The sequence below is a fragment of the Narcine bancroftii genome, chromosome 13, assembly GCF_036971445.1.
Source record: "Narcine bancroftii isolate sNarBan1 chromosome 13, sNarBan1.hap1, whole genome shotgun sequence".
Lineage (NCBI taxonomy): Eukaryota > Metazoa > Chordata > Chondrichthyes > Torpediniformes > Narcinidae > Narcine > Narcine bancroftii.
The window spans coordinates 76464473-76478423 of NC_091481.1; the positions used below are offsets into that span (position 1 = coordinate 76464473).

At 41.1% G+C, this 13951-nt stretch overlaps 1 protein-coding gene across 1 annotated transcript in view; it reads right to left on the reverse strand.

Moving 5' to 3' along the window:
* Nucleotides 1–13951, reverse strand: part of sars2 (seryl-tRNA synthetase 2, mitochondrial) — a 60758-nt gene that overhangs the window by 24717 nt on the left and 22090 nt on the right. The window contains exon 6 of the mRNA XM_069907767.1: nucleotides 8984–9047. Coding sequence (XP_069763868.1) covers nucleotides 8984–9047 — 64 coding nt within the window. The remainder of the gene's footprint in view (nucleotides 1–8983; nucleotides 9048–13951) is intronic.

Sequence of the window (13951 nt, forward strand, 5' to 3'; positions counted from 1 at the left end):
AAAGTTTAGAAATGAGATTAATGGATCTTTACAAATGTAGACTCCGGGGAGCAGTGGACCGGCACAAGGCACCAGAAACGGGAAGAACACCCCCCCCCCCACTGTTGAGAAAGAGAAGCAGTTCAGTGACCATGACAGCAGACCGGAGAGGGACTGCATGCGGAGGGACCCACACAGGCTATGGGCGACCCGCTCAGGCTGTGAGCTGCTGGAGACTGGCTCATGGAACCAGGTATCGTAGCCAGGATTTGATAGGGGGCTGAGGCAAGAGGGGTTCCCGAAGGTCCTCTTGTGCTGAAGGCTTCCTGATTGTGTCGGAGGTTCAGATCAGGCGCTCGAGTTGCCGACGGTGTTTGTGCAGCTGCAGAAGTTGCGAGAGGGGTGGAGGCAAATCCAAGGACTCTCAGTGACTCTGAACAGGCTCTCTCTTGCTTCTCTTACCAGGCAACACAAATGGCAACTCTTTATCTGTCTGTACTATTACAGGACAATAAAGGAATACTGAGTCAAAATACTGTACTGCTAATGCTAGAGACCTGAAATAAAACAGGAAAATACTAGAAATACCCACCGTGTCAGGTGCCATCTCTGGAGGGAAGAAGAGTTTTAATGTCTCAGATTAGAGCAATAATCAAAGCCTCAGGGCAAAGATTTAAGGTGGGAGGGAAAAAAAGATTTGGAAGGGATTTGAGGGTGTACCTTTTTCACAATTTAAGATGCTTATTAAAAGGTGATGGCTATATGCCACATTTATTAGGTTCAAAGAACATTTAAACAGATACAGAAAAACCTCTGGTATCTGGGATTGGTAGATGCCGGATAAGTGTATTTTCCGGTTGCTTGAGACTCACTCTTTCAATGCCTAACTAATACACCTGCATTAAGAATAAACAGTTTAAAAGACAGAAATTCTCTAACGATTTCTGTGTGCCTTCTTCCCCTGCAATAATTGGGGACTGGGCCAAGCTGAGCAGAACTGGAAGCTCTGACCAGATCTACCGGGACCATTGCCTGAAGAGGGCGCACAAAATCAGTGAACCGGTGCGGACTCGAAAGGCCAACATGGCCTGTTTCCACTCCGTAAATGGTTATGGTTATATATTATCTAAACAAACCCCTTTATTTTCAGTCACATTGTTTGAAAAGATTTAACTGTCTCTGCATCTGCAGGTTCCTCCCGCTCCACAGAACAATAACATTGTAGATAATTAGCACCCCCCCCCCCCCCCACACCCTCCCAAGTTTACATATAAAATCTCTGACCTGGGACGACTCTTACTAAACAGGGATAAGGAGACCCTTTAAGAGAGTCATCCCAATGGCGAGCGGCATCAACTAGGCAACACCATCGCTGTATCACACATCTTTATTCAAACAGCTGCTACAAGCAAAGCAAAACCAAGGCACTCCGCTGGCTGAATATTTGCTTCCCTCTTCACCGAAGGCCTTTGAGAGCATCTGCTTTTACAATTTTAAACCAACATATTTTTCAACCTATTATTTTATTATTTATTTTAATTTATTTTCCTCAGTTTTTTTTGCCAGTGCTTGATTTCCAGATACCTGGGTTTTAATGTATATGGGATAGGAAAGGTTCAGAGGGGATATGGGCCAAATGCAGGAAAATGGGTCCAGCTTGGTAGGCATGGATTTGGCTTAAGGCCCTGTTTCCGATGAGGACTTTTTCTTGATAAAGGTGCAAAAGGATATGAAATGAAGATGGTGACTGGAGTCCAATATTAATGTGCTTGAGCAGAGAATTGGCTTGAGAAAGAGAATGATTTCCCTCTACAACTTCATTCAACCAAGTGTCAGAAACACCTCCATTGCTGGCAATATCCAAAGTGTTCTAATGTTTCGTCTCCGTGCTGTAGTACATTAAGCCCCAGAGACACTGGAGATGACACAGATGGGCAGAAACAAAGGCAGTCCAAGATTACCCTGATTTTCGTCAACCCTGTTCTATACACTCTCGGTGAAAGAACAACTAGGTACTCCCAGGCAAATGGCTCATCGATAATCAGCCCCATCCTTTGCTTGAGAAACACTGCCTCTTACGCCGGATACTCAATCACCAGGCACCAAGTATCTCGACAAGACTCGAAGCCTTCTGGAAAGCCACACACAAACTGATAAATGATAAAAACGGGAGGCAGATGTACATCACAACATTCCGTAGACACCAAGGTTTGAAGTAAAAGCACAAAAAGTCGGAGAAGCTCAGCAGGTCACACACTGATTTTTGCAAATATATTTGTTGTTCCATCAAGAAACTGGCCAGAAGCTCTTTTTGCTCTGTGGAAATCAGCTGTCTGTGGGGAAAAGAGCAATCCAGCCTCTTAATAATCTGCTGCAATAGGAGATTAAATTGTCTGTCACTCTCAGCCTCGGGAAAGATGGAGAGATGTGGGAATGAGGGGCGTTGGAGAAATGATAGCAAATGTGTGTGAGTGGCAGGGGCGACAGGACTATAAACAAAACAAGGCAGGCACGAGGCAGAATCATCTCCAGTCAAGCACCGGCTGGTTCTAATATTACGTATAGAAGGCTGCAGAGAGTGGCAAACCTAGCCAGATCCACACAGATATCCCATTTACTGAAGATCTTTGAGAGCTGCCTCAATGAGGCAGCCATAATAAAGGATCTCCAGTCACCCTGGTCACAACCTCTTTTATGTAGACTACCGTACAGGATTTAAGCAGTCCGTTAAAGGAGCTAACAGTGATTTATTTTAAAATCTTGCCACTGCGGAGTCTGGGCCCAAGATAGCGGCACCTGTGTTCTGCTGTAGACTCTGGAGAATCAGAGGGGTACCAAAAAAAATGGGGAGACTCCCCCCCCCCCATTTGAGGAGACAACCCATAGGAAGGGGACCATGGCAATGGACCAGCGGGCGTCTCTGAAAAACACACAGGCAGCGGGCCGTTGGGAGACTCGAGGCGGCTGCTGTCTCGGGACTCACAACAGGCTGCGGGTTGCTGGAGACTGCAGTCAAGGGACTCGTACTTAGCTGCGGGTTGCTGGAGACTGCAGTCAAGGGACTCGTACTTAGCTGTGGGCTGCTGGAGACTGGCTCAAGGGGTATTGGAACCTAGATGTGAAAAGATGCCGAGGGCACTTATTGTGTCAGAGGTGCTGAATAAAGTTGGATTAAAGTCTGTGCGGCTGCGGAGGTTGTGGGAGTGCTGGAGACAAATCCATGGACATCAGTGACTCTTGAGAAGACTCTTGCTTTTCTTTCTCTGACTGTAAGGGACACCAGAGAATATCAGTTGATGGTTATTCTTGACTGTCTTAAGGTAGTCTGAAGGAAGTTTTGCATAATATGACATTTACTGTTGTATTAAATGACAATAAAAGATTTTGAATCTTGAATGTTCTCACTGCTACTTACAGGCAGAAGGTAAATTCTTAAGCCAAACACCTCTGGGATCAACAATAGCTTTTTCTCTCAACAGCTATAAGCCTCTTGAAACTCCACGAACTACTCTTACCATAAACTACTCTGGGCTCACCAAAAGATCTGTCTGCACTATTGATACATCATTTTTTTTTTACATAAATGGCAACTGTGCATATTTATCTCCTCTTTTGCAGATACTATCCCTTTTTGTGTCTCATGGCGCATTACAATAATTTATGTCATTGTTTAGGTGTACATTACATACCTGTGTGGCTTTCAGCAAGTTAAAATTTTGGTGTATCGCTACTTATGTGTATGACAATAAACTCTCATGTTTCATTAAACTCCAAACTTTGCCATCACACATTTAAAGGATACATGATTGAAATATTTGTTCATTCATGTGGGGCATCAGGAATCAGGATGCAAAGCTCATCCCTAATTAAATCTGGGAAGTTAGTAATGACAGAGCTTTCAAAAGAATTTCAGATTGTGGAGTCCACTACACTGCTGTAGGTTTGATGTATTACGCAAACAAGACCGGTTATGGCTAATTTGTTTTTGTCAAAAAACATGAATGAACCAGAGTCGCAGCACTGACATCATGGATACAGGCCCTTCAGCCCAACTCATCCAGTCTAACATAGCTGCCCATCAGAGCTAGTTCCATTTGCCTCTGAGTGGCCCACATCCATTTTACCTTTCCCGTCTGTACATTAAAACCCATATTATCCTGAATTCAAAAAGTTGCCCCTTGAGTTTCTTAATTTTTTTGCCCACTCAACTTACTCCCTCTAATTTTAGACTTTCATACTTTGAGTAAAAGACTGTGACCATTCACCTTATCTGCACCCCTCATGATTGTATAAAGCACTATTAGGTCACCCGTTAATCTCCTATACCCAAGGGATAACCATCTTTGCCTATCCACGTAATGACAATCTGTTAATTTCATGGCCACCACCCGTGATAATTACAATCGGAGCCAAATGCCTGCATTTAAATTCTCCAGCTTTCGTTATGGGATTTCACTTCACTTGCCTGGATTCTTGCTCCGTCTCTGGATTACGTTTTGTTAGCAAAGGGAGCCAAATGCCTGCATTTAAATTCTCCAGCTTTCGTTATGGGATTTCACTTCACTTGCCTGGATTCTTGCTCCGTCTCTGGATTACGTTTTGTTAACAAAGATTCTCCTGAATGCAGAGAATACAAAAGGTACCGACCGGGCGGAAAGGTTATCATAGCGGTCGGTGAAATGCTCTTACAGCGCCAGTGACCAGGGTTTGAATCCTGCGCTGTCTGTAAGGAGTTTGTACGTTCTCCGTGTCTGCGTGGGTTTCCTGCAGACCTGGTTTTAAAATGTATGGGTTGGAGGTTAATTGGGTGTCATGGGGCTGCATGGGGTCATGAGCCGGAAGGGCCTGTTACTGTGCTGTAGGTCTACGTTTACATATATCTGAATCAAATGAATAGCTGCCTGGGAAAAGGAAGTCAGAATTTATGGCTGTTCCATGCTTTTCCTCAGGCATATTTGATTCATGGCCATTTACCACAAGGCATTGAGTGACGACAGTGAATAGAAGATAGAAATCAGAATGACTTCCATTTGTGGATGTTTAAATTAAATCTTTTATTGTTATAGGGACAGAAATATAATAAAAAGCTTTGGGTGCTATCCAGGCAAATGAACTTGTAGTGCAATAGTAACAAATTGATAAATGGATAAACAGCAGTGTAGGGAGTAGTGTTACAGTAAGTCAAGCCCCTAGAGCCTGGTCTGAATCACCCATCAATGAGCCCGATGTGCAGACATATACAATGAGCCAACCATCAATGCAAAAGTCACATAACAACAAGATCTTTCTTGTCTGAGGGAACTTATTGTTTGCCATTACAATTTTCCTGCTCCTTTTCAAATCCCCACCGCCGTCTTCTCCCTCCCTATCTCTGTCATCTTTCTGCTCCTTCCCCTGAGATTCCTGAGTTCCTCCAAATCGGAGTCCCCAATCGTCCCCAAACTTTATCGCCCCATCGCCCGTGGCCGCACCATTTGTGCCTGAATTTCAATCTATGGAATTCCCTCTTTAAAGTTCAAAGTTTAAAATTCAGATGGCATCACATACAACCCTAAGATTCTTTTTCCTGTGGGCTCTACACCCTTCCTCCTTTAAGCTGTTGAAAATCGACCTTTTGGTCACATACTCATAGCTCTATCTTGACCAGAATTTTGACTGACGTTCTCCTGCAGAACATTTTGTACATTAAAGTCGAGACATAAATACAATGAACTGAAGAATTAAGAGGGTAAATGATGTAATATAACAATTCCAAGTATGCCGTGATCCAAATCCTGCTCCCTCTCCCTGAACAGTGGGGCAGGAACTTTTAGGAGGTGTCCATTATGCTTGGCTTTTAGATGCTCCTCATGAACTGCCTCTTTCTCCCTTAGTTACTTTGCATGTTTCTGCTTTTCAAAGAGGCTCTGGGGATACCTCTAAACTGTTTCATGTGTGACAGATTATAGTTATGTTTTTGGGAGGTAAATTGAGACTTTTTTTTTTAAGTGTAGGTCACTTACAAACACTTTGAAACAGATCTTATTTAAAATACTGGAGCTCTGCCGGCTCCAAGAGCCTTTGCAAAAGGGTTGGAGAGTGTCCAATAGACTTCACTAATGGATTGTTGTTTACAAAAAAGGCAACAGGTGAAAGACCTAATCGGAGCCGTAGGCTGTCTGCTATTCTAAGAGGGTCACGTGGTTTTGCAAGCAGCGAGTGCTCAGTTCAGCCTGGTCAAAGCCCTTGTGATTCATGCAAGAGGAGAGAACTGGCTGCCTAATGATTCACTTGAAAAAAGAGGAACAAAAAGGAACTCTGTGGTGACCTGAAAGAAAGAGGTTATCATCCGGAGAACCCTGAAGGGGGCAAGTTTCTTCGGCAAGACACTGAAATGGCTGGTTACAAGGAATCAGTTGTGGGTGTCCAGCAAACAAAAAATCTCACTCTGAAAACCGACAAGAACCTTCCTGAGCGGAAACCATTTTACCTTTCAAGCACAAAAGCCTGGTGAACTTTATAAATGTTAAATTCTGTGCACAGTATAAGAATTGCCTGTAACCAGCGAACTTGGAGGAATGAGAAGTGAGATTGGACTGTGAATCAAAGAACTTTTCTGAACTTACATACACATGCACTTAGAAGGGGGTTAAGTTAGGTTAGTTAAGTTAATAGTGATATATTAAAGTGTGATTCTGTTTTCATGTTTATAGATAATTAAAAGCAGGTTTTGTTTAAGTAACCATTTGTCTTGCTGCTGGGTTTATGGGTCTGCTGGGCTCATAGCACAAGGCACAAAACAACATCACTTTCCAACAATAAAAGTCTGTAACAATTGAGAATATCTAAATCTAGGGAGCCACCTCTCAACGAAGGTTAAGCATGGACGATGAACTTCACCATTCCTTCAGTGCATTCATGCAGCCTTTGATTGACAGAGTTAAATGGCGTTTGAAGATCAAGGCCTCAAATGCAGCTTTGAGGTCATGGCCTCATGGGCAGCTGTGATTCATGCCCTCCGACATCCCTCTGAGTCTTAGTGCCACAAAGCGCAGGAGGGAGAGCACTGCCATTGACCTGATTACGTGCTGCAAAATAATTAAGTTCATGGTTTGCTTGCGTGTGATTAATGACTGAACCTCCAGGGAGACTCAATGACATGAATTTAACTTTCATTAAACAGCTGCCGACTAATTGCTTCATTTGTTTTGAGATGCCAGAGCGTGTTTTCTTTTTAAATTATTCAGCCTTCACAAAGGCAGTGCCCCTTGTAGGACATTTCTCAACTGAGAGATAACCTTGGATGTGTATTATTTACAAAACTGAGATGTAACATAATGAGACTATTTCAACTTCAAAAGCAAAAGTGATTTTCATTTGTATAATCTTTTGTTGCTTTTTACATAACATCTGAAGGCAATGAATCACTTTCATGGAGCAGTGCCCGATGTGCAGACATATACAATGAGCCAACCATCACTGCAAAAATCCAAGCTTAAAGGAGACTAGCACTCCCACATAAACTGTCCCAATCTACATTAATAGGATAGTTTACACTGAGGCCCAACACATTTTGTGTTTAGTACATTTTAATTTTTTTAAATTGACATTTTTTTAAATTATCAAGAGCAGTACAGTTAGTGTAGCAGTTAGTGCAACGCTGTTACTGCACCAACGATCAGGACCAGGGTTTGAATCCAGCACTGTCTGGAAGGAGTTTGTATGTTCTCCCCGTGTCCGCATGGGTTTTCTCCAGGGGCTCCGGTTTCCTCCCACCGTTCGAAACGCAAGTCAATTATGTCAATTGGGTGTAACTGGGCGGCACAGGCTTGTGGGCCCAAAGGACCAGTTAGCGTGCTGCATGTCTAAAAAAGAATGTATTTACATGGTAGAAGCCGATTCCAGCCATTTAAACCTGTGTAGTCCATTTTCACCCACATTAACCTATGTTTTGGAAGGTGGGAGGAAACCAGAGCACCCAGGGAAAACCTACGTAAACACTGGGATAACGTACAAACACCTTATACAAATTCTTTATTTTCACAAGATCAAAAAACAGAAGTGCTAGAGAATCACAACACGTTTCTTTGCATCCCAAATACAGTTAGCAATTCTGATGAAGGTTTGTCAACCTCCGAAATTAAAGCCATTTCTCCTTCCACAGATGCTGCTTTACCTGCTGAGTATTTCCAGCATTTTCTGTTTTTATTTCCTATTTCATCTGCCAAATTTTGATAATTTCAAATGATATTGGCATCACTCTTTAAATCACTACCAAGCTTTAGCTGATAATACCAAATTTAATGATAAAAGCTGCAGAGAAGCTCAATTTGAGGAGTTAGTCGTCAGGTGTCAAACAAGAGAACTCTTCCTGCTCACTCCTGCCAATTGTGGAATCCCAGTGGAGTAAACACTTTCCCATTAAACCCACAATGCACTGAGTCAGAGGAATTTATTCCATTTCCCTTACTCCCGATTTATATTGTAGCGTTTAAGTAATTGACTAAATCCCCTGTCGTCCAGAATTCAAGCAACCAGCAAAAGAGCGGGAAATAAATAGGTAAAACGTACAGAAGTTTAAAATAGGTGCGCCCACTTATGCAGCATCAACCAATTCCTTTAGGTGTTAGATACCAGGGGCTTTACCGTAAATCTCTTCTCATGGCATAGAATCTCAATGATTTCCATTAACTACTACAAAATAACTCTACTGCAAAATATCCCTTTAGATTCACTCCTTCTGCTCAAATGAATCCTAATGGAATAACCCCTATTCAACGTATTCCCAATAAATCTGGTCCCAAAATAAATCTGCCAATTCCAATCCAATGAATTCATCATTTAATTTACTCACAATGTAATAAAATGAACACCTTTCATTTATTCCCTTCAAGTAAATTGCCAAATGATCCCTTACCAAATCAGTTATTAATGCAAGAAAAATTAAACATCCCTTTCATGGAAAGGCCCAGTGCAAATTCATTCTACTTCCTGAGATCAGACTTTCATCACAAAATCATCTTACCTTTGTCTAATAATGTCCAGTTCTTCACCGATTTCCAAATGACCTTTGGGTTTAAAATCAAACTCTAGAAGACAGAAAAGGTCAGAATGGAACGGTGAAATTTCACACCATGAAAATTGAGATTGCTTATGGTGGTAATGTACCTACCAGGCATGTAGGCTGCTAAAACTCTACACCAGCCTTTCTCAACGGGGCTCCTATAGCATCCCCACCCCCCCTCCCCCACCAAACCTGGGGCTACTGCACATTTAAGTAAAAGCTTTGTGTTCTTTTCACCCCGCTGACGTTTTTTATGTAGTTGGTAGGAGAGAAGTGCAGAAGAAACCAAAACTTGACTGCTTCACAGAAAATGGTGGGGGGGGGGGAATAAACATTGAGCAGAGTCCCAAGGGGGCCATGGCCACAAGATAGTTGAGAATAGCTGCTCTAGACTACTCTGTGACCTTAAGGGTATTATTTCAACACACCTGATGGACTGTGATGTAACTGATCTCAATTATTTTTTGATCAGTAACATGTTTATAGTTTTCAGGCTCAAAAGTTACACTGGGTGTAAAATGGTTTCATGAAAGAATATGGAAAATATTTCTGAAAGACTCCTCTGAAGAAAATGGGCAAGTATTTCCCATCAAATCATCTTGGGTAACTAACGATGCTTCAACGGCATAAGTAGACCCATTCAATGGATTTCAAGGTAAAACTAGTATCAACTAGTATGAAGGTAAAGATAAGACTAACTTTGAAAAGAGTATCTTGATGTACAGTAAAACTCCCAGTACACAGAATTCAAGCAACCGGCCAAAAAATAAAATCGAGGAAAATAAATTAAAATACCTGTAATTAAGAATAAAATAATAGGTAAAAAAAATACGTAAAAGTAAATGCTCCTTTCTGAAGTAACACATAAACCTGTGGGTGAAGAAGGGAGTAAATATTCAGCCAGCGGAGAGCCTTGGTCGTGCTTTGTTCATAGCTGCTGTTTGAATCAAGTTGTGTGAAACAGCAATGGCGTCACCCAGGATGAAGAGCTGGTGATGCCACTCATCATTGATTTGACGCTCTTAAAGTGTCTCCTTCTCCCTGCTTAGTAAAGTCACCCAAGTCTGAGGCTTTATCTGTAAATCTATAATGTTATTGTTCATCTTTCGGGCGGCTCCATGGAAGGGGAGGAACCTGCAAATGTAGCGACGGTTAAATGTTTTCAAAGAATGTGCCTGAAAAAACGCTTTAAGGTTTAAGGAGTTCCAACAGGCAGACCCAGCATGGATTCAGAAAGGACAGGTCTTTTTGACAAACTTCTTTGAGGATACAATGGATGCGGTAGATAGAGAGGAACAGGTTGATGGATTTCCTGAAGATATTTGATAAGATGCCGCACAAGAGACAAGATACAGATGAATGGAGTCGGGGAAGTATGTTGGCATGGATTGAGGAATGGTTAACTGACAGAAAGCAGACAGTCGAGATAAATGGGTGTTTTTTTTGATTGGGGAAGACAGTAGTAAGTGGGTTCTGCAGGGGTTGGTGCTGGGCCCACAGCTTTTCACCACTTTCATTGATGATTTGGAAGAGGGGACAGAGTGTAGTGTAGCCATGTTTGTGGATGATACTAAATTGAGTGGAAAAGCAAATTGTACAAAGGATGTGGAGAAGCTGCAGAAGGATATAGTTTAAGTTAGGTAAGTGGGAAAAGTCTGGCAGATGGAGTTCATTAGTAAATATTAGGTCACCCCCTTTGGTAGGAAAAATAGAAGAGCAGATTCTTATTTAAATGGTGAAAATCTGCAGCATGCTGTCGTGCAGAAGGACTTGGGAGGGCTTGTGCATGAATCGCAAAAAGTTGGGTTGCAGAATCAACAGGTTATTAAGAAGGCAAATGGAATGTTGGCCTTCATCGCTAGAGGAATTGGATCCAAAAGCAGGAAGGTCACGCTGCAGCTGTACAAGTGAGACCGCTCCTGGAGTACTGCGTGCAGTTCTGGTCTCCGTATTTGAAGAAGGCCTTAGAGACAGTCCAGAGGAGGTTCACCAGAGATAAGGGGGTTGACCTACGATTAGACTCACTCGAATTCAGAAGAATGAGATGAGATCTTATAGAAACATATAAAATTTTGAAAGGGCTAGATAAGATAGAGGCAGGAAAATTATTTTCACTGGTAGGTGAGACCAGAACTCGGGGACACAGCCTCAAGATTCAGGGGAGTAGATTTAAGATGGAGATGAGGAAAAATTGTTTTTCCCCAGAGACAAGTGAATCTGTGGAATTCTCTGCCCAGGGACACAGTTGAGGCTAAGTCATTAAACATATTTAAGGTTATGGGAGAAAAAAGGGATCAAAAGAATAGAAAATTGTTTTTCAGGAAATAGATTATTATCCTTTGAACAAATGAAAGATAAATATAATATAACTCAAGATACAGTGTTGGCATATTACCAATTGAGATCCTACTTGAAGGACAAATTAGGAAGTAGTCTGAGGTTACCAGAGGGAAGTAACTTTGAATATGTGATTACAGATACAATGATAATCAAAAGATTTATAACAAATATGTATATTAAACTGCAAGAAAAGGAGAATGAGGAAACAAATGGTAAAACTAAACAAAAATGGGAACAAGATTTAAATATAAAGATAAAAAAGGAAACATGAGAGAAGTTATGTTCTGGAACGATGAGAAATACAATAAATACGAGGTTACGTATGATACAATATAACTGGATACACAGGCTATACATTACACCTCAAAAGTTAAATAAATGGGACCCAACAGTATCTGACAGATGTTTTCGATGTAAAAAGGAAACGGGAAGAACAATTCATGCAATCTGGACATGTGAGAAAGTAGAAGAATTTTGGGAAGATCTAAACCAAATATTAAATAAAATTACAGAAAACAATATACCAAAGAATCCAGAGATCTTCCTCCCAAGTAACATAAAAAACAAAGAATTTGGAATTGATTTGGAGGATGCACAAAAAAGATTTGTTAAGATAGCTCTAGCCGTAGCAAAAAAATGTATTATGTCAACCTGGAAATCGGAAGATAATTTGAAAATACAACAATGGTATATAGAAATGAATAAATGTATTCCATTAGAAAAAATAACATATAGTTTAAGAAATAATATTGAAATATTTGAACAAATATGGGAGCCTTACATGAAATACAATAGAGAAAACCTACCGGGGACAATCACTACCTAAGTTAACGGAAGGAAAATGAAATGAAAAGAATGGACTCAGTGGAATTTCTGGTGTATCTTTATTGAATGACAACATTGTTTGACTGGTTTAATGTATCTTAGATTTTGTACCTTAAATGGACGGGAGGGGGGAGGTAGGGAGGGTGGGATGGGAGGAGGGAGAGAAAATGGCACTGTATATATTTGAAAAGGAAAAAGTATGTATCATGGTTAATGTGGTTTATGGTGTGAAAAATAAAAAATTTAAAAAAAAACATGCAATATTTCAAAGTTAAAAAAAAAACATATTTAAGGTTCAGCTATATTTTTTTACATCAAAAAAGAATGAAGGTTTATGGGAAAAAGGCAGATAGGTGGAGTTGAGCCATGATCTTATTGAATGGTGGAGCAGGTTCGACAGGCTTACTCCTGCTGCTCCTATTTATGTTCTTATATATTCCCACGGGGAGAGAGAACACTGAATGACAAAAGGAACTGCTCACACTAACCATCCAAGACTCTCATTTTCATGGAACATTTATTTATTTGTATAGATAAAATACATGCCCTGCGTATGTTTGTCTGTACGTGTGTCATGTCTGGTTACGTGTTTGCGTTTTTTTGCATCAAGAACTCAGTAGAATTTCTGGTGTATTTTTGTTGAATGACAACATTGTCTGACTGGTTTAATGCAACCTAGATTGTATACCTAAAATGGATGAGGGTGGGGGGGGTGGGGGGGTGGCCTGGGAGGAGGGGGGGGGGGGGGGGAGAAAAAGTTACTGTATATGTGTGGAAAAGAAAAAGTGTATATCATGGCTAATGTGATTTATGGTGTGAAAAATAAAAAATTTTTAAAAATTTAAAAAAAGAACTGGAGAATGCTGGTTCACCAGGTTGTTCTTATACAACCAGATCACAATAAATTTGGCTTGAAGTTCATACAAGTGAAATTTGTTTAGTATTTTTGTATTTTGTCTTTTAAACTGTTTATTCTTAAAGCAGATCTATTAGGCATTGTAAGAGTTAAGTCTCAAGCAACCGGAAAATATACAATTCCTGCATCTACCAATCCCCATAGGGGTTTTACTGCGTAAGTGGACAAACAATTGCGCAGTAACAATAGCATGAGGGCAGCACGGTTAGTGTAGATTTAGCACAATGCTGTTACAGCACCAGCGATTGGGACCAGGGTTCGAATCCTTCACTGACTGTAAGGAGTTGGTACGTTCTCCCCATGTCTGCATGGATTTTCCCCGGGGGCTCTGGTTTCCTTCCACCCTTCAAAATGTACCGGGGGTGTGGGCCAATCGGGTGTAATTGGGTGATAGTGGCCATATATAATCTATTTTCCCCAGGGTAGTTGAAGGATACATATTAGGCAGGATTCCACAGAAAACACCCCTACTATTCTTAATGCCATTAAGTTTGTATCCACTTAAAAAAGCAGACTTGTCTGTAATTCAGCACATCGAAGAGTGCCATACGCTCTCTCTGTGCTGCCACGAGGAAAGTGAGTCTTGCTTTCTATGCCAAGTCTTTGGAGTGGGACCTGAACTCCAAGACTCCCCGTTCAGACAAAAATACTGACCACTGCAACACTGTTATTACCTGCTTGGGGTAATCAGCTCAAAACTGGGATAAGAATCAATGGGTCACTGTGATGTAAATGAAATACTGAGTGACTAATACAAAGATTTGTGGAGTTATCAACATTAAGGAGAACAGTTAAAAATTAGATAAAAGTAAAAATACAATGCTGGTAAACACAGGTAAAGATATGTA